This window comes from Uloborus diversus, chromosome 6 (assembly GCF_026930045.1).
Source record: "Uloborus diversus isolate 005 chromosome 6, Udiv.v.3.1, whole genome shotgun sequence".
Taxonomy (NCBI): Eukaryota; Metazoa; Arthropoda; class Arachnida; order Araneae; family Uloboridae; genus Uloborus; species Uloborus diversus.
Genome location: NC_072736.1, coordinates 75,038,250 through 75,058,484, shown reverse-complemented (window position 1 = coordinate 75,058,484; position 20,235 = coordinate 75,038,250). Strand labels below are relative to the sequence as shown.

Here is a 20,235-nt window from a genome sequence, read left to right as displayed (position 1 = left end):
ATAATCCTGCAACTCTAATGTTTATGGCCAAAGTCGCCAAGCTACCACGTTACTGTAATGCAGCCGATCAGTGAGCGAAGCCGATCGATTAGCGATCCAATCTTTTAAACGAAAACTTTTAAATCTTGCTCTCTCGCTGAGAATTTGTCTCATTATCTTTCCTTGTGTACTTGAATGATCTTCATATATTGCCTAACTTGTTCTTTCCGCCAAACAGAAAAATCTTCCACTGTGCTGATCTTTTGCATACAGAACTACCCTGTTGTAATTTATTTGGACAAAAATAAAATTTGTTTTGTCTTTAAATTCCTCCGTCTTTTCCTTTAATAATTTACTGATTAGTTTGATAATCCTTAAAGTATTCTTACCATTGGTGCCAAAACTCAGATGGATTTCAGCCGAGAAAAAAATGTTGCAGGTTACTTTCTGATCATTTGGTTAGTGAAAGAAACCTGATTTCTTCCAGTACTTAACTTTAAAATAGTATATCACAAGACCTAAAATCATTGCTTTCAAGAGAGAGAAATAAAAGCTTCACGCTCTCTCTCTACGTTTTATCTATTCTCAACTGACATATCACAGTAGAAAATTTCATTGCAAAAAGCAGAGCTGACTTTCTTATTTTCCTTTGGCAATGGGTTAAATATTTATTTCAGTTCTCGCTCAACGATAGGTTAAAATACATATTAGTCGTTTGGGAGCTATAATCATCCAATGTTTAAATTAATTAACAGCAACGTTTCCGATTCGATCCATCACGCTTCAAAATCATGCTTGCCACAGCTTAATTACACACAAAAAATTTGATCAAAATCGGTTCAGCTGTTTCAAAGCCTTTTGGTGGCAAACGTCCGCACAGAAGATTTTTATATATTAAGATTCATAGATGAATTTACATCTGTCTCTCTCTCCCCCCCCCCCCCTACATCCAACAAAAAAATCCGACTTTTGTCGGATGTTTTTAAATCCATAAGCTCGCATTTTGTGAATTGAAAAAAGGAATTCCTCGTAATGCCAAAGTACGTGTCTGCAGTATTCCTACACATTTGTGCTTTTAACTTTGTTTTATTTGCTTTTATTTTATAAACAAAGGCAGGGTTCCCAATAGGGACGGGAAAATGGGTGGGCGAATCTCGCCACTTGCTAAAAGTTGAGTGAGATTTGAAAAAACTGAGTGAGAAAATTTATTTAAAGAATTTTTTATTCCATAAAAATTACAAAGTTCCACATTTACATAGTAAGGATTTAGCACCGCCTATTTTTGCGTTCATTAAATTTAGTGGCAGCTACATCATATGGAAAGTTCTCCAAGTCTACACCTGCATCAGATATGCGTATTAAATTGCTGAGCGTTTTTGGAGCAAGTCTATTTCGAAACTTATTTTTGATTCTATTTTGGGTACTAAAGGATCTCTCAACAGAGGCTGAACTTATGGGTATCACCAAATAAATTTCCATTAATGTTGATGTGTTCGGGTATGTATTTTTGTATTTTCGCGGAAACAGTTCTGCCACTTCACTTAGGTTTAAATCTTTGTAACTATGCTTCAGCATAACAGAAACATCTTCATATTCTTCAATCAGTTTTTCGCAATTTACGTAAGTAACAAAATGGTTTCCTAACGATAGCACTTTTGCTTTCATCTCTTCATTGTTAGCAGATTTTAATAAAAAAGAGTCAAAGGCGCTAAAGTTTTGAATAATATTCATAGATTCTTCTGGGAATCTTCTATCCATACTTTCTTTAATTGAATTTATTAATGATATTTTAGTGGCAGTGAGCTGATCCAGTGAGGAAGCTGAAATTATCTTTTTATTAATCGTTGAGTAATAACCTTCGCTAGCACCTTCCATTTCTTCCCTATCATTTTCTTCATTTATGATAATATTGTGAATGAATCGCTTTTCATTCACGCCTGGACTGTGTTTTAAATTTTCTAAGTGTATTCCTGCAGCATGAATTTTGGGCATGACAATAGATAAATCTGCTGAATCTGATTGAAATGCTTTCGAAAGATTAGTAAGTATTGGTAGTATATCGTTCAAAATGTGTGTTATGTACACAAACCTAATATGTCTTACGGATCTCAATAGTCCAGGTGCTGTTGGGTCATTTCTCTCCGTTTGCGAGTCCAAATAGACCATGAGCGAGTCCAAAGTTTTATATAGAACTTCTACAGCTTTATGTAGCGACAACCAGCGAATAGAGTGAAATGTTACATATTTCACTACCGTTTCACTTACTAATTTTTGAACAGCTGCTAACTTTGCTGATCGGACAGCTGAAGCATTGAAGTATGCGAATATTGCTCTGACTGTATCGCTATAAGAACGAATGCTCTGTAAATTTTTGACAGCATCCTGCATAACAAGAGCCAGTCTGTGAGCTGTACAATGTATTGCAATTATACAGGGATTTACCTCTTTCAAACGAGCAATCAAGCCTGCATTTTTTCCCAACATAACTTGCGCACCATCGCAGCCCAACGCAACCATTTTCGAAATGTTGATTCCTTTTTTATCCAACATTTCTTGAATAGAAAACATTAATGTATCAGCTTTACCATCCTGGATAGAAATATTTTCCAAAAATTCGCATTTTACTTTTCCATTCGTTACATATCTAATGTTAATCCCGAGATATGTTTTTCATTGGCCAAATCGCATGTTTCATCACAAATAATGAGCGACTTGTGAATGTTAATGAACCCACTTGTTTCACTTCTTCCAAAAGATTATCCTCAATCACCTCAGCAATGCATGAATGAAGTTCATTCACAGAATCACTGTGTTCATATCTTATTTTGGAATTTTTAACATCACATCCTTGGAGTTTTATGAACTGTTGAAGATTACCAAACAGCGAATTTGGCAATTCATTGACTGCTACGAACAGCGCGCTTTTTAAACAAGAAATTAAAAATGATTTATTTCTACTGTCTAAATTTACCGTAGCTACTTGCATATCTTTTTTGCAGGATTCTGCCTCAATGGTTTGCAAATGTTCTTTACACATTTTATGGCGATCCAGAGAAGTTGTTTTATACGAAGTACAACTCTCTGAAACAAAAGTAATTTGAATGAAAATAAACGAATATTCGGATTTATATCTATTTATTACAAAAAGTTTCTGTTAGTGTATCGAAGAAATTCAAACTACGAGTAAACTACCAAATTTACAGCTATAAAATTTAGTACACAGGTTGTCTGAGAATTTATTTATTTATTTATTTATTTTTTTTGTAATATTTATCATTTTAATGACATTTTAACTTTCGGCGGACAGCTTAATATCAAAAAGGAAATAATTTCATTTTCTTAATTTTATTTTTCAGATGCTACATAGTTAAGACTATTAAAATTTAAAATGAAATTTAAGTATACAACACAACTCTACGTATTATTGAATTTCATATTTCTTGGCGGTTTTTTTATTTATTTAGTTTTTAAATTTGTTTATGGACGTTGTTATTTTAAGGATAATGCAGTTATAAAAAATATTTTTAGGAATTTTTGTTTTTGGATGATTGTTTAACATTAACACTATTTTCTACCTTGACACCAAGTGCGGATCCAGAGTAAGGGTGACAGAGGCATGCTCCCCCCCCCCCTTTCATAAAATCAACCAAATACAGCCAAAAATATTATTTTGGAAATTTGAATTTCTAAAAATTCCCCCCTTACACCCCATCTTCTTTGGAATGTTCCTTTTATGCCCCCTCTCCTCCCCACCGCCACTCTCTTCCAACAACAATATCACTAAAAGCAATCACTGGATCCGCCCTTACATGATACACTAATTAACAGAAATAATGTCACAAACTCACAAACAATACATGTACAGTAAAAGCTCGTTCAAGTTAACTGAATTCCTACTTCTATCATTTTTTAAAAATCTTATGGGAACAAATTTCTCCTCTTTAATTTCACGTCGTGTTGGAAACGAGCTAAGAATCAAGCTTAGCAATATTTCAAGCATTCGCAAAATATCCCTGCAAGATGATTCGGCGACTCTCTTTGAAACAGTTGTTTTAAGCTTTAAATACAAAATGTTTTTTTATTTTTCCAAATAATAATAAAATTCAATGATTGAATTAAAATTTGGTAATGTACAAATTTTGTACTCATATAAAAATATTTTTTTTTAAATATATATTATAATTCGTTATTTGCATTTCCTTATCCAAGAATAAGAAAAAAAAATTTAGGCCATTGGTATACTGTTAAATTTTTTTTTTCGTTCATAGTTGCAACTTTTATTTTAAAAATAATTTTTTTGAGCGACTTATAAAATATTTACTGATAAAATATTAAATCATTACTTTGGATTTTGGTAAAATTTGGATATCTTTTGGATTTAAATACAGGACAAATAATTGAGCTTTTACTGTAATTATTAGATGAAAAAATTAATAAATAAAATACTTTGAATTTACCTTTTGCAAATGGATTACGCTTCTTGTGGGCTCGGCAAAGTTTACAAAACATAAGGATAACTCCATTTTTTCTTCCGTTTCCAGCCAATCATATATACTTTGCCATTTTGGTTGATATTTGTCAAACTTTTTCTTTTTTTCCGGTGGCATATTTAATTGATCATTTTCTTTCTCACTATTTTCCATTTTCTTTTTATTTGAAACATTAGAACTCGCAAGTAGATACTTTTCCATTGCTAAGGATGAGTGAGAATATTTTCCAGGCGAAACATGCACAAAGCACGTTTGCTAAAATGATCTCCCTAGCCACTAGTGGGTGACCATTGACGTGTTGGACAATTGAAAAAAGGAAAATGAAAAAAAAATGTACGAGCCAATACTTAGTGTATAAAAAAGTATCCTTTTTACAACTGTACTGTTTTTGTTTCTTTTATTCTAAATAAATAGCAGTTATATTTGGCCTTTTTTTAAAGAGCTCAAGTATCCTTATCTACATAAAAGAAATCGCGAGTCCAGAATTTGGCGTTTCTTTCACTGTTATTTCAGCGGCCTTTTAGTGTAATTGAAGTTTTTTATCAACAGTTGGACAATGTAAATTTTTCAAGAATTCCTCAATACTTATTTCTTTAGTGTTTAGTTAGGCAGATTGAACAAAAGTTTGGAAAACAGCCAAATTTTCAGATATTATTAGGAAAAAAATTTGGAAATTTTTTCCTGCGTGTAGATCGATTCCCTAACTTTGAATCTCGTTTTTGTACTAAATTGCTCGATTTATGTGCGAGTGTGATAATGTATAGGTTATCGCACTCGCATCTAACCTCGATTAAAGTTCATAAACTTACTAAAATGCCATCGGGCGATTGTTTGATAAATTATTTCGTCCTCCATTCTTTAAATTTCCGGTAGCACGATCGGAAGTTCTAAGTGGACAGGATGTCTTCCTGCAGGTGTGTCGACAAGCCGCGATGACATTTTCCTATGGGGCCGTTCACAATGATACCGCATTTTTCGGGGGGAGGAGGTTTCTTGAATTTGCGGCAAGGGTGCAGGAGGGAGTAACAAAAAAAAAAAAAAATGACATCACGTGTTGTTTTTTTTTCTCTCTTTTCACACATTTTATTCAGCAATTATTTTTTCATTGTGTTTATGAAAAATAGCATGGCATATGACAAAAGGGGTGAAAGTGCGGAGGTAAAATCTGACCTTTAGTGAAAGAGGGGGAGTAGGATCATTAATGTTGAAAAAAGGTCTGAGATAATTTATAGACAGCCCCTTACAGTTTTGACTTAGAAGTGGATAAAATCGGAATATTGCTACATCCCAAATTTTTCGTACTTCCAATAGTTATTTCGTTATTTGAAAAAAAAATAAATTCTACTTAACACACACAAAATATTCATTTGAAGAATTTGATGCTGCTAAGTTATTTTTGAGAAGAGAAAAAGAACATTCAAGTGAATCAACATGATCTTGTTAAATTTAAAAGTTCAATTAAAAGCACCCCCCCCCCAATGCCTTTTTTTCCTCTTTTAATTGGAGAAATAGATTAATTTACCAAAACACATTTTTATCCTTCTTCAGGACTTTCTCATCAAGTTAAAGAGTTAACTGAAGTGAAACTACCATCAATTAATACTCCAGTTGTTCAGAGCAAAAAAAACTCTGCTCATATTCCAAAGAATCATTGAACAATGAAGATTTAACAGAAGAAGAAAAAATTGACCTTATAAAAAATGCGAGATCAGTTGAGAGAATTGTAAAATGGTCAGGCTGCTTAGAATTAAGAGAAAATGGTCTGCTTTGCACTTTTTGTGGTCTTACCATATTTTATGATTTTAATGAAGGAGACGACTTTAGCGAAAAAAATACGCCATCGTCTTTTCGACATCTCAAATACAACACTGAAAGACACTTAAAGTGTACAAGACACATTAAAGACATGAATGAAGTGCTGCTAAAACAGGGTTGCCACGCAGGGAAAACCGGGAAAACCTGGAATTGTCAGGGAAAATGAAAATGGCCGAAAATCAGGGAAATGTCAGGGAAAATGAGAAATTGCATATTTCCGATCGTTCTTAGCGCGGCCCGCGGTCTATGACGTCAAAAAAAAAAAAAAACTTTCATCCTTGTTTTTTCGCCGCCATTCCCTTTCCATTCGTCGTTTTTCATTCCCCTCTTTCTTCTTCCCCCTTCAGTTCTTTTTATCAACTCTCTGCAATTGGCACATGCGCCATAGCAGTCGGCGAAACAATTTTGTTCGGTAAATTTAGTTAATTGGACAATTTGAAACTTAGAAAGTTTCTTTTTTACAGAAGTATTGCTAATCTTTTAGTATTTTGGTAGTGATATTTAAAGACTTCCAATGCGCTTCTTTCTTTCAAAATAAAAGTAATCCGGTTAAAAAAATTTTTGCACATCAGAGAAGTTTCTGATCAATGCTCAAAATTTAACTTTATGACAGGGTGCCCACAGGAGTGATTATGGCGCAAGTTGCGCCATCAAAATTTGGGGGGGGGGGGGGTTAATTATTTATTTTATTTTTATTCAAATTATTTACTCGTATTATTTTACTTTATTATTTTCATCTGTATGTGTGTATTTTATTGGGGAGCGAGCACACTTTTCTTTAAAAACAATAATAATTAAAAATAAATAAATAGGTAAAAAAAAATAGAAAAAGAGGGTTAAAAATAAAAAAAGCGCTAAGACATTCAGAAATATTGAAGTGGGGGGGGGTTGTGCCATTGAACTTGGGGGGGGGGAGCACCCCTGTTTTATGAGCAACAAACAGGGGAAATATGTGAAGCTAAAAGATGCATGATTTTTTTACAGGCCAAAGTCTAAAAGCGCTTTGAGTTCAACGGATTGGAGGGGTAGAAGGCAATAATTGAAAAAGTTTAAGGTTTCATAAGTTTTTAGTTCAGATTATTTTAGCAATTAACTTTATTTTTGTGATACAGATGTCACAATTGTTAATTTTGCAGTTCTTTCACTTGATGTAAGGCAGTGGCTCCTCGCTATTGAAAATTAGATATGCTACATTTACATTAATTGTTTATTACAGTGATTTGCTTCACTTGTGTTAGTACATTAGGGTAGTTCAAAAATACACTTTAAAAAAAAGGTTTTTCCTAGAAAACAGGATAGCACTCAATGTTTTTAGACTTGTGGATAGTAAAATACTGGAAGAATTTTAATTTCCTATTCCAACTGAAAGAGGGTGCTCGACCCCCCCCCCCCTCAAACTTCATAAGTATGAGGAGGGGGTTAAAAAAATACATTGAACTGAAAAAACAATGTTACATACTATAATCTACACGAGTTATATGCATATTCATTGCAATATAATAATTACTTACATAAAAAAAAACAGCTGGGGAAATTAAATGTTTCTAAATTTGTGACTTTTTCTATTCTAGGGCTAATGTTAAATGAAGGGGTCATTGAGCAACCTCTTAAAATTTGAGTAAGAAGCTAAAACTTTTACAGCACAATACTATTAGTAAGTCTAAAAAAAATAAGGGGTGTCTTGGACTCGAGCTGAGAGAAGAAAAAAAATTGAACCACCCTTAGTACATATTTTTGATTATTTCAGCTTGAGTAAATTAAATTTGGTAACCATTGTTTGTAAGGTTTGAAAATGAGGTAAGTTTTATCAAAATTTGAGATGTATATATTAATGTTGCAAAATGAAGGTGGAGATTGATAACCTGGAATTTTTCTCAAAACCACCTGGAAAACCTGGAAATGTCAGGGAATTTCATTTTTGAACTTCCGTGGCAACCCTGTAAAAGGACAAGAAGACATAAAGTTGGAAAAAATAGCAAAGAAAGTGCAATTAATTGTGCAGCTTCTGCTTACCTGACGTATAAACTAGACACATCATATGTATCATATGAAAGTACAGTAAAGTCCCTCTAATGTGGACACTAAGGGGACAAAAATTTTTGTCCGCAATAGAGGGGTGTCCGCAATACAGGGGTTTACTAATGTTACTTGCCTTGGAATCAGGGAATTGAAAATTGTCGGCATAAGAGGGGTGTCCGCCTTTGAGGGGTGTCCGTTAGGAGGGGTTTTACTGTATTATTATTGAAATGTACAATAGTGAAGCAAGTATGGGAGTGAAAAATCACTCTAAGGAATTTGCACGGAACTTTATGCCACATGTTCACACCATATTGAAGCAAGAAGTGACAAATTTTATTGTACAAAATGATTTGCCGATTGGTTTGATAGCGGATAAGATGACTATCAATCATCGCACAAGGCATATGATAGGCATAAGGGTGCCCATTTTGGATATTAAAAGGCCATCTTTATTTGAGTCCATCTACATTGAACATCAGTGGGTGGATGACTCTACTGGAGAAGACTTGTGCAAAGACTTCCTGAACACCTTAGCAAAATTTGGTTTTGACCTGCCATTTGTACAAAGGAATTTGATTGGTGTAGCAGTGGATGGCCAATACATAAACTGTGGAATTGAAAAACATCTGCAAAATATTCTGATTAAAGATGTATCTGTAGTTTGGGATCCTATGCATCGTTTAGAACTTTGCATTAAACATGCTGAAACACCTAAACTTGTTAAGGATGCTATTGATATCATCCAAGACACCATGAAAGAATTTTATGCAGGAAAGAAGTTTGAAGTGCTATGCAATTCAGCTGACGAGTTTAGTGAGGTTTTTTATAAACCAAAGTTATTTAAAACGATGAAATTTGTTTCACACTCTGACACTGTTTTCAAAACATTTCTGAGTGACTACAAAATGTTTGTTTCTGCATGTGAAAGAGTTCCAGAACTGTTTAGCTTGCGTGATAAGCTCATGAGGAAACAAAATATATTTAAAATTTTACTCATAGCTGACCTATACAATTTACTAGCTGTGACTTCAAAGAGTGTGCAGTCCGGAAATCTTTTGCCATGGCAATACATCGATAACATAAAATTACTTAAATCTGCTCTTAATATTTTAGAATATAATTTAAATCTTCTGTGCAATATAGAATCTTACAAAATATTTTCTGAACATATAGCAAGTTTCCATCAAAGCTTCTCAAAAATACAGTCACAAGTTTTGAGATGTTTAGTGAATGCACATTTAAAGGAATTCCATTACCTGATATACCAGTATCAGCTAACCATTTAAGGTCCCTAAAAAAGGATGATATAACAGTGTTCACTACATCTCCCAAAACTTTCATCAAATACATAAATTCATTGCAAACTAAAATTGAAGAATTTTTTTTTTTTTTTTTTTTTTTTCAGAAAAATCTGGTAGATGCACAAATATAATTGAAAAGGCAAGTTTCCTCTTTAACTTTGAGCATTTAATTTATCCAAAAAGCTGTACTTCCATTGAAGAAACACAGGAAGATAAAAACTTCACCAAAGAAACATTTGTTGCTTTTATTGAAGGATTAAAATGTATTTCAACACCTGAAGATCTTGACACCCTTTGGTTTGAATACCAACAGTTTATCAAATGTTGGTATCAGACTGTAAATTTGTTGGAAGAAAGTAGATCCGAAGGACTGGTTTATGAAATTGAAATTTTATATAAAAAAGCTGTGAATGACCTGGCGTCAAAATTACCCGCATTCATAAAATTTTTCATCAACATTATTTCAATCCCTGTCTCCGAAGCTGCTTGTGAGAGTTGGGGCTCTGTTATTGATAAAGTTAGCAACATGAGAATGCGAAGTAATGATGGAAATGATTATGAAGTTGGGACCATTGATAAAAGAGTTTTTATCCTTCTTAATGGGCTTTCATCTGGTTATGTAACAACCAGAAAATTTTTAAAAGCTGCTTTAATGTTCGGAAGCTCTTACTATAAGCACTTTTCTAGAGTCACAAGTTCTAAACTCATGGATAGAAAGTTGTCATCATGTGTTGTCACTAAAATTATTAATAATGCAAATTGTTTACCGTATTTTATGTAAAAAATTCATATGCTTGTTATATTTGTTATCCGTCATGTTGCTGTTACTATTTTTTAAACTGTCTTGCTGTTTACTGCTATTAAGAGGGATGCAAAATTTCATTTAAGTCTTAACTGCCTCTGAAATGTTTAACTTTACTGAAAAAAAAGGAAAAAAAAGAGTTCAATAAAATATTTTTTAAAAAATAATGTATAATATTCAATATTTAAATTTGAAAATTTTGCCAAATTTTTAGGTTTGCCGGATACAAATAATTGTTGTGCAAGGAACTTTGTATTTTATGAAAATTTTAAACGAAACTGGGTAATAATATTGCTGCAGAATATTTTCAACTGCTCAAAATAGTGTCGCAGACTGGCTAGAAAGTTTCTGCTACTGGGAGTATGTGAGCGAATTTAGATTTTTTTTTTTGAAAACTCTGATGTAGCGAACCCTCAGCTATAGCGATCTCGGCAAGTCAATCAGTTTTGGTTCATTATAATGGGGTTTGCCTGTATCAGCAATCATGTAGTCTTCTGGGGGAGGGGGCATTTATGAACAGTGGAAAAGCTTCCTGAATTTCAGATTCAACAAGAAAGAACAGTTATTTTGTTGGGGGGGGGGGGATCTGGGGCTTTCTATTCTAATGTTCTAATTGTTTCAATGGAGAAGAAAATAAAAATATCAGTGTGTTGTTTACATGCTTGAAAATCACTGAACAAGGTTGCCATGCCCCAGGGAAACCTCAAGAAACAGGAAAAACACAGAAAATTCAAAAATCAACTAAAAAACAGGGAAAATCAAGGGAATTTTGAAATTTTTCTCAAAAATCTGGAAAATACAGGGAATTTTTTTTTTAATTTAAAGTTGCAAAAATCAATGTCCAAATATATAAACTACCAAAACATAAATAAATAAATAGTAATAATAGTATTGATAACATTAATGAAGTTCAGAAATAAAGTAAAGTAAAAAATAGTAATTTTGTTCCTTCATTTCTTTCTTTTTTTTTAAAAGTAAATATTAAAATGTTGATCGTAAAGACAATCGTTTTATTGTTTTATTTAACATGCATCTTGAATTTCATGATAATTTCATTTAAAGTGTATGAAATTAGTCTTCAATATTCATTGTTCTGCTTAGCTTTTACACTTTTAGGTCCAAGTAATGAATGGTTAAGAGAAGGCTTCTTTTTTTTTACCTTGCATAAAAAGTTAAATATATTCAATCACCATGCTATTATTTCAGTTATTACAAATTCTTGTTTATTCCCCCTTATTTATTAAAATATTTATTGTTTCAATTTTATTTCCTGTGGTGAAATTATCAAGATATTAATGTTCTTTTTCATACATACATCAGTGTTCGCTTGTTTGTAATGTGTCATTTTCATACATGGAAAACAACGTGATTTTTTTTCCAAAATTGAGTGGCAACCCTGTTGAAAGGTAATGTTCACCTTTAAAAGTATACATGAACTTATTATCGATATATAATCATGGAAATTAGTGAAACTTCTAATCACAACATAATAACTAAAGATCTTCAATAATATCACTGCGAAAAATCTGTTAACTCTTTGAGTATGTTCCAATAGCTTCTTTTTATAACTTTTTATCAAAACATCTGTACCTCAAATTTTTCGTCTTCCCCCTGAACTTTGAGATAAACAGGATTGACTTGTATTAGTTTGTGTAGTGATATTTTTAAATTCAAGTGATCACTTTTTGATGTGTTTTTCCAAATAAACTAATGCTTATAATATCTGCATTACAGAAAAGTTTTTTTTAAACTTTGCTTTGCTTTCATTGAAAAGAAAACGTTTTGAATTTTCTTCTTTCCATTTGTGTAAAATAATGTCCCAATAATGTATATAAATAGAACATAAATTATGTATTTTAGGGTGAATTTGAAAGCCTATGCCAAGCCCTAAAGGAATGTTCAGCTTCTTTCTCTAAAAAAGCGTTGCCTGCAACACTAACATATCAAGAATGGGTAAAAAAAAATGTTTTTTATTTCCTTAAAATGTGTGTATTGCTGTAAATTAAAATATGCTGTACAAAAAATGCTAAAAAATGTTAATTTTCCCAAAATGATTTTAAAATTTCATCCAGTTTCTTTGAGTCTGTTTTCATATTATTGTTTAAAAAAATGCATTATGTTAACTAAACATTAAAATTCAAAAACATTACCGGATAACCTGTGGTCAGTAATCTAATTTAGGGGCACTTTTAATTAAAATTTATTTTTTAATTATTCATTGCCGTTTAAGCCAAGACATTCTAAGACCCAATCTTTATAAAAGTTATAAGGTTATCTAAAAGCAAAGGAGAAAAGTATCGACACATGGAAAATGTTGCACCATTGCATTATATTTATTCAAAATAGGGAAAAATAAATTTAAAAAATAACATTACTTCATCCACCAGTTTGTAAAAAAATAATGATGTATGTACATTTTTTAACTCAAATGATATTTAACAGCCGTGTTTACATGAACCTTTTGCTCTGAAAAAAAACCAGATGGAAAATACGCCGTTAATATTCAAAAGGAGCCTGTACCCTGTATCCGAGAAAGCAGTTTTACCCAGCATCCTTCTCAGCTATATCCAGTTAGTGCACAAACTCATTTTGCGAAGTGCATTCTGGGTAAAAACTCTGCTTTGACTCCATTCGATAGCAGGAGGAAAAAACTCCACATTTCCCCGGCAAATAACTGGAATTTGGGAAGCAGGTTTTTTCTGGGGTTGAAAATGTCCATATAAACGCGGCTAATGGCAATTATTTTTTTTTTGTTGAATTAAAAATGACTATTTTAAAGAGGTAAGTTGCAAAATGCGTAATGTAATCATGTGTATAGTTATCAAAAGCTTCGGTTAATGTATTATTACACAAACTTAGGAAATGATTCTTTACTATTTCGTTCAGTTTTACACAGTTTCAAAACTATTTGTTTAGTCTTTATTCTTTACACTTTCTTACTACATGTTATAGCAATGCTTGCAAAAAATGTATTAAGTTATTGTTAACAAGTGTATTCATCATAGTTTCTTGTTAAAGGTATTCTTTAAAAATAATTTATTTTGGAAAAAAAAAATTCTGCCATTTGATCGAAAAAATTTGGCTGATTATAAATAATCTGTCTGGAAAACTTGGAAGTATCAGGGAATTTTATTTCTGAAACAGAGGGTGCACCTTGTCTTTTGTTTAGGGTTTCCAATCCAGATCCCAAATCCCGCGGGATCCAGCAGGATATTTAGCGGGACTGATCCCTTGTGATTTTGTTCTCAATCCCACAATTTTTTTTCTATTTAAACATTTTCCAGCTTTTGTTGCTTATAAAATGACTATTTTCACAAGCACCATCTGAAATCAAAGTTCTTCCTCGTGTATCTGCAAGAAGAGCAAGAAAAACTGTCTTGTTTGACCAACGATGGATTTCCAATTTAAGAACAGTATAAAAATAGAGTATATTTTCTGAGAATGAATTGGTATCTGAATGCAATGTTGGAGCACTTCTGTAAGCTTTAGTAATGCACTCAAAATCTTTAAGTTACAAAAAGTGCACACCAAAGAAGCAAGCAATGAAAAATCTCACATTATTTATATATTTGGCACGTTTTTAAAAGGAGCGACAGAAACTTGTATGAAACACAGGATAACTCGCACGACAGCATTAAGTTAAGCTACTCATGTTTTTGAATTCCTCTTTAAAGTGATTAGGAAAAATTAGCAAAATTATCCAAACACTTTTACTGAGACTGCAACTTTGTAAAATCATTCAGTATTAGCCCCCTTGTTGCAATGAATCAAGTTCACTGATACAGTGACGAAGCAACAAGGATATTATCAATGCAAGTTAAATTGAATACAACAAAACACATATCCAACAGACATCGCTTTGTCCGAAATTTGCAGTTCTTGAGCAAAAACGCAGCATAAAAAAGAAAAATATTTCAAAAGGTGATGAAGTTAATGACTATCTTTTTCTATGTCCACAGTTATTTAATTTTAGGAAAACCAATTGCAATGGAGCTGCACTACGTGTTTTTATCAAGTGCATTATTTTTTGAACAAAAATCCGTAATCATATCCCATCTGAGCAATGCTTTGTTGTCGTATGGACGTTTTTAGGGCAAACTTTTGCCTACCAAACAATAATGTCTAATTGGGATCTAATTGGTGCTCTATAATTGGTGTAAGGAATTCAAAAAAAATACTATTTCAAGTAACAAGCGCAGTCCTTCCTAAAAAGCACAACTTTTTCTATTTTTAAAAGAATGAAGTCAATCCAGGGATCCCGCGGGATTGGCTCCTTACAATCCTAAAATCCTGCAGGACTGTATTCGACGCAGGATTGGAAACTCTACTTTTGTTGTTAAAGAAAGCGAGTGTTAATGGTGTTGTTTCATTGATTCCTTTACGATTTGGACTGAACTATAAAAATCCACAAGAGCAAGTTTAAAATTTTAAGCTTGCAACAAAAAATTGAATTAATCATAGAAGTCGGTTTTTGCATAGCAAAGAAGGAAATTGCATTGAAGTTTGGTATGCCTCCAAGTACAATTCAACAATTGATAAAATTGAAACGTTTCAATTGACGGTGTTAAAAGAGCAGTAGATGTATTGCGCCTTTTTGTAAAATTAAAAAACTCTACCAGTAACTATGTTTCATTTACTGTTAAAAGAATTATGATCCATTATCTTTAAAAAAAATTATTTGTAATTTTGTTTTTGAATAAACGTGTATGATATTTGATTTTTATATTTTCAAAGTACAAAGATAATATTGATCTTAAAATTTTAATTTTTTAGGCTAGATTTCATTTAGAATTGATTTATTCAAGAGTTAAAATAATGTCCAATTTCAGTCAAGTAAGTAGTTTTCAAACTCAATTTTCATTTTTACTTTTTTCATTCAATTTGATTTTAGTTTAGATCTTTTAACAGGGTGGCGACAGATCAGGGAAATCAGGGAGATCAGGGAAAAGTCAGGGAACTTTATCACTCAGGGAAAAATCAGGGAAATATCAGGGAATATTGAAAAAATAACAAAAATTCAGGGAAAATTGATCAAATGAAGAAAAAATTCTTTTTTTTCTTTGCAAAATGAAGTACTTTAGTTCCTTACAAATGTTTCACCAATTATTTGTTGTATTAAAATTGAATTTTGACTGAAAATCAAAATTGTTTTTTTGCCATGGCATTATTCGCTGTCACTTCAAATTACACGCAGGTTTTTTTTTTCTTCAGACTTGAAAACTCTTTTATTTTAAAACCATATACATATATATTTTGAAACTATTACTAATTGTTTTTTTTTTTTCATTTCAATGTTGTTTGTTACTAAAGAAATCTGATTTTTTTTTCGACAATTAATGAAATCATTTGAAATTGTGTTGTGTAAATAAGTAAATATATTTTTATTGTTTTTTAATAGTTAAAATTCTGTATCCATTCATTAAAACCTAAGTTCTTGGTTAGGGAATAGCTCAATATGACTGGTTGTTGGAAGATTTCAATTTGTTTTACATAAATATGTCTATTCTGCCCTGTGCAGGTTAAGGGTAGTAACAGCAGTTTTTTTACATTTTTGTCATTCTATGGTACGTTTTCTTTACTGTACATACTCACTTATTTGGTTTACGCTGAGAAAGAGGCGCAAAAAAAGTCTTAATTCTAACATTTTCCTATTGTTAGTACTGAATCCACTACACATTTCTTCAAATATCTCGAAAACTAATCTCTGCAGATACTACTGTTTACCTGCAGACGACAGTATTATTTACGTAAGTCCAACTACATTACTTCTATACTTTAACTATCACTTGTTGTTCTTGCAGCAACACTTATACTGCTTAAAAATTCAGCTCAAGATTATTTCCATTTAAATTTTTTAGTTTTATCATGATTAGATATGTCTTCAAAAGTGGTCTTAATAATTTCTTAGAATTCTTATGTTAACTGGTTCCTGGAAGTAAAGTATTTGTTTTAGATTTCCTACAATATTTCTCTTCCGATAATTTTTAATACACTATTTTTACCAAAAAAAAAGGGAAGCATCTTATCAAAATATATTTTTAATTAACAGCATAAATCGTTCTAAACACTGCATTTTATTTAAGATGCAATGCTTTTCAGGTAGGGCAAAGAAAGGAAACCATTATTATAAGTAACGTAAATCAGGGAAATTTGGTGAACTTAATCAGGGAAATCAGGGAAAAGTCAGGGAACTTTTTTTTCCAGTTCCTGTCGCCACCCTGTTTAAAAGCTTTACACCTTAAAAATTAGTGCAGTCGAACCCAGCTGTAACAGACCTTGAACGGCAAAGCAAGGGTTTGCTACATCCATTCCCCCCTCCCCCACAAGCCCAAACATGCTCAAATTTCTGGAAGATTGCTTCTGAGTAATTTAAGATAAATGAAGAATTGAAACTTCAACCATTCTGAGTGCTGTAACTTTTTTCTGGGTCATTCCATACCAAACCAACAGTACTTTCAATCTGACCATGTCAGACTTTTGTTAAACTTTTCGTAATTTTATTCTTTGACCCCTTGAAATAATGTACAGTGGAACCCCGAATTTGCATTTTCCATTGGACTAGTGATGGAAAACGCATCAAGGAAAACTTAAAATCCGTGGGTGAAGGTAAAACTCTGAGGATATTGTTTGAAAACGGACACTTTCCTAATGGACTACAGGGGAAGAAATCTGAAATGTTTATGTTTTTATGTACAATTTTTTTTTCAACACTCTCCGTACTAGCATTTTATTTTATTTATTAATTTTTTTGCTAATTTACTTCTTGGTATACATTTGAAAATGGAAATTGCTTTATAGCAGGGTTGGCAAGGTTTTGGACACCACGATAAAAACCCTGGTTTTTACCGTCCTGTCCAAAACCCTTGTGTCCAAAAGTGTCCCAAACTATTTTTTTAGAAAAATTGTATTTTGTGAAAAAACATTAAAAACAGAATAAAATGTATTAAAGTAATGCTTTAGATTGAACATTTATTCAATAAGAACATTCAACTTATTAGTGCAGCTGATTTTAATCTAGTTAAAAAGAAGTTGAATTCGTGATTACAATTTCAATTCATATGCATGAGTCAATTTAATTTTATATTTATTATTTTTTTATAATAGTAACCAAATTTCCCTATGTTTATGCATGTGTCCAAATGAAAGCAAGATTCGCAAGGTTTTTACCATCCTGTTCAAAACCCTTGTGTCCGAAAGTGTCCAAAACTATTTTTTGAGAAACGACATTTTGTGAGAAAATATCAAAAACAGAACAAAATGTGTCAAAACTATTTTTTGGATTGTTTAATACATTTATTCAATGTGGATATTCAAGTATATATATATATATATATATATATATAGTATATAACTTATTTATGCGGCTGATTATAATCTAGTTAACTCGAAATTAAATTCTTCATTAAAAATTTCAATTTGTATACAGGAGTTTATTTTCGTTAACCGAATTTTTCAACATTTATGCATGTGTGCAAAAGAAAGTGTTCAAAATATATTTCAATAATTGACTTAAATGCAATAAATTACAAATTTTTGTAGTTACATAATGTATTAAATGTTCATTATGTTTTAAAAATATGAACTAAAAAAGAATAGCACAAGAGTTTTATATAATCATCAATTTCTTGTTCTTTAATCTATGATTAAAAAAATAATTTTCATTAAAACATTATGTAAAAATTATTTGCAAAAACCATTAAAAGAATTAAGCTTTTTTTTCCACCTCAATATTTATTGCACATTTAATAACATGAATTAATTATAAAAGGAACTGAAATTAGAGTTCTCGGTAGTGTTGTGTATTTCTTTTCATAACTCTACCAACTGTTATATAAGGAAGTTTTTATGTACTAGTTACTGGCATTTTTTTAAGTAAAATATTTTTTAAATGAACATTTGGAGAAAAATATTATCAAATGTTCATTAATCAAACCTCATTATATCTATATTTATGTATTACGAATATAGCATTAAAACATATTGATTAGATTACACCCCTTTAGCTTTAGCATAGTTTTGGACAGTTTCGGACACTTTTGGACAGTTTTAGACAGTTTTGGACGGTAAAAACCACCTGTCCTGTCCTAAACCAGTTTTGGACAGTCCAAAACCCAACCCTGCTTTATAGTTTTTATACTTTCAGAATAAAGGCAGTAAGGCAGAACATAAAGAGTTCAAGAGCTGTGTCAAACAGCTAAGAACCAAATTTATCTCGGGGGGGGGGGGGAGACATGAGTAAAGTTTTTGTCAGTCTCACAGAGGAAATATGAGCTTGATCTGTTATAAGAAAAACATATAAAGCGTATTTTACGCAAAAGGTTAACGTAATTCCAGAATATTTTACCATTCTCAGTAGAACATCACAGACCAGCAGAAAATGGCATACAAAACAGGATATGGGGAATGTAAAATCGGGGTTCCACAGTATATATGTTTTTAAAACTTTCTAAGCAAATTTATGATTAATTATTTTTTTAAATTCATCAAACAATCCTTTTTTGCTTGATATCAGTGCTTTAAAATTCTAAAACTCAAGCTGCAGAGTTTTATTATAGCTAATTTTAAAGTCAATAACATTCACTAATTTGATATGTTAAATTCTGTCCGTTAAAAAAAATTTGAGATTTTGTTTTTTTTAATCAAAATTTCGGTGATTTTTAATTTGTTTCAATGAATACATGGAAAATTTTTCTGAGTGGGACCATAAAAAAAATCAACAATTATAGTAAAATTCTGGGAAGTTTCTTTCTTTGAGTCTTTTTTTGAAATGATTTTTTTTAATGTATAAAACATGATCTTCAGGTATTTTAAAAAGATATAGCACAAAAATATTTGGGTTAAACCAGTGCTCTGTTGGGGGGGGGGGGGTACACAGTTTCCCAAAAATGCAACTTTAATGTAAATTGCTTTCATAATCTTTTTTCTATGGCAAAGACCTCTCCTTCTCCAAAGGCTTTGCTGGATATTGTACAATTTAATTTTAACTTAAATTTGTAAATTTAATAGTCTAAAAAGTTCAAAACTTCACGATATTTATTTTTTTTTTATTTTACAGATGTCTGCAACCCTTAAGAAAGAACCAGAAGGTTTTGATGATGAAAGCAAGCAAACATTACCAGAATGTGCCATGGAGTGTGAACCTGTAATTAAAAATGAGAGTGCTCTTTTCCTCGCTGAATGTGCCAAAGGAAGTACTTCTACAGACTTTTCTATTCATTTACCAGACTTAAATGTTTTTGTGCCTCAAAATGAGAATACTTTTACTTCTATCTTCAATGACGCGCAAAATGAGTTTAGTGTTCCCTTAACTGTAACCAGAATTAAAACTGAGTATCCTGAGAATGTTTCTGATGCTTCAAATTTAGCAGCATTGTCCTCAGAATGTAGTGATATGGCTAGTAATATTTCAGTTGTAGTTAAAAATGAAATTTCTACTCCTTCTGGAACAATGGAGAACCAGCAATTGGGCTTGTACATAAATGAAAATGCATCAGAAGATTTGGGCGTGGTAATTTCTGATACATATTCTGCAAGTATAACTGAATATTCAAGTTTAACTGAAGGCACTTCCCTTGGCAGTCCTGCGGAGGATGTTCTACTAAGAAGTGATGCAAGTTTATGTGGTTTAAAAATTGTAGAGTCTCGTAGTGTTGATGATGGTGTTAAGACATCATCAGTTGCCAGGATAGAATCAAAGTGCGCTTCGAAAATAACAGACTTCTTTGCATCGGACAAAGAAAAAAAATCTGAAAGCAGTTTTGCAGAACCTGAATGCAATTTAAATTTTACTCATAAAAACTGTTCAGATGAGCATGCAAATGGATTTAAT

The 20,235-nt window shown here is 31.8% G+C and overlaps 1 protein-coding gene and 1 long non-coding RNA gene across 2 annotated transcripts; one reads left to right on the top strand and one right to left on the bottom strand.

The window, feature by feature from the left end:
* Positions 1-1,245: 1,245 nt before the first annotated feature.
* Positions 1,246-4,670, bottom strand: LOC129224820 (zinc finger protein 862-like). Its single transcript, XM_054859367.1, has 3 exons — positions 4,535-4,670; positions 2,714-3,060; positions 1,246-2,568 (listed from the first exon to the last, which is right to left on the bottom strand). Exons 1-3 carry the CDS (start codon positions 4,668-4,670, stop codon positions 1,246-1,248), a joined length of 1,806 nt encoding a protein of 601 aa, XP_054715342.1.
* A 7,626-nt stretch (positions 4,671-12,296) lies between these two features.
* On the top strand, positions 12,297-19,533 carry LOC129224732 (uncharacterized). Its single transcript, XR_008580714.1, has 3 exons — positions 12,297-12,359; positions 15,180-15,239; positions 19,462-19,533. It is a non-coding gene; the product is annotated as an uncharacterized LOC129224732 (long non-coding RNA).
* The last annotated feature ends 702 nt before the right edge of the window (positions 19,534-20,235 follow it).

What these genes read in the sequence shown, in the direction of transcription:
- LOC129224820 (XM_054859367.1), bottom strand. Translation starts at nt 4,670, where the DNA reads ATGGAAAAGTATCTACTTGCGAGTTCTAATGTTTCAAATAAAAAGAAA. An exon ending in ATATCAACCAAAATGGCAAA is followed by an intron (nt 3,061 to 4,534) that starts GTATATATGATT and finishes CTTTTGTTTCAG; the next exon opens with AGAGTTGTACTTCGTATAAA. An exon ending in TTTTGGAAGAAGTGAAACAA is followed by an intron (nt 2,569 to 2,713) that starts GTGGGTTCATTA and finishes ATTTCTATCCAG; the next exon opens with GATGGTAAAGCTGATACATT.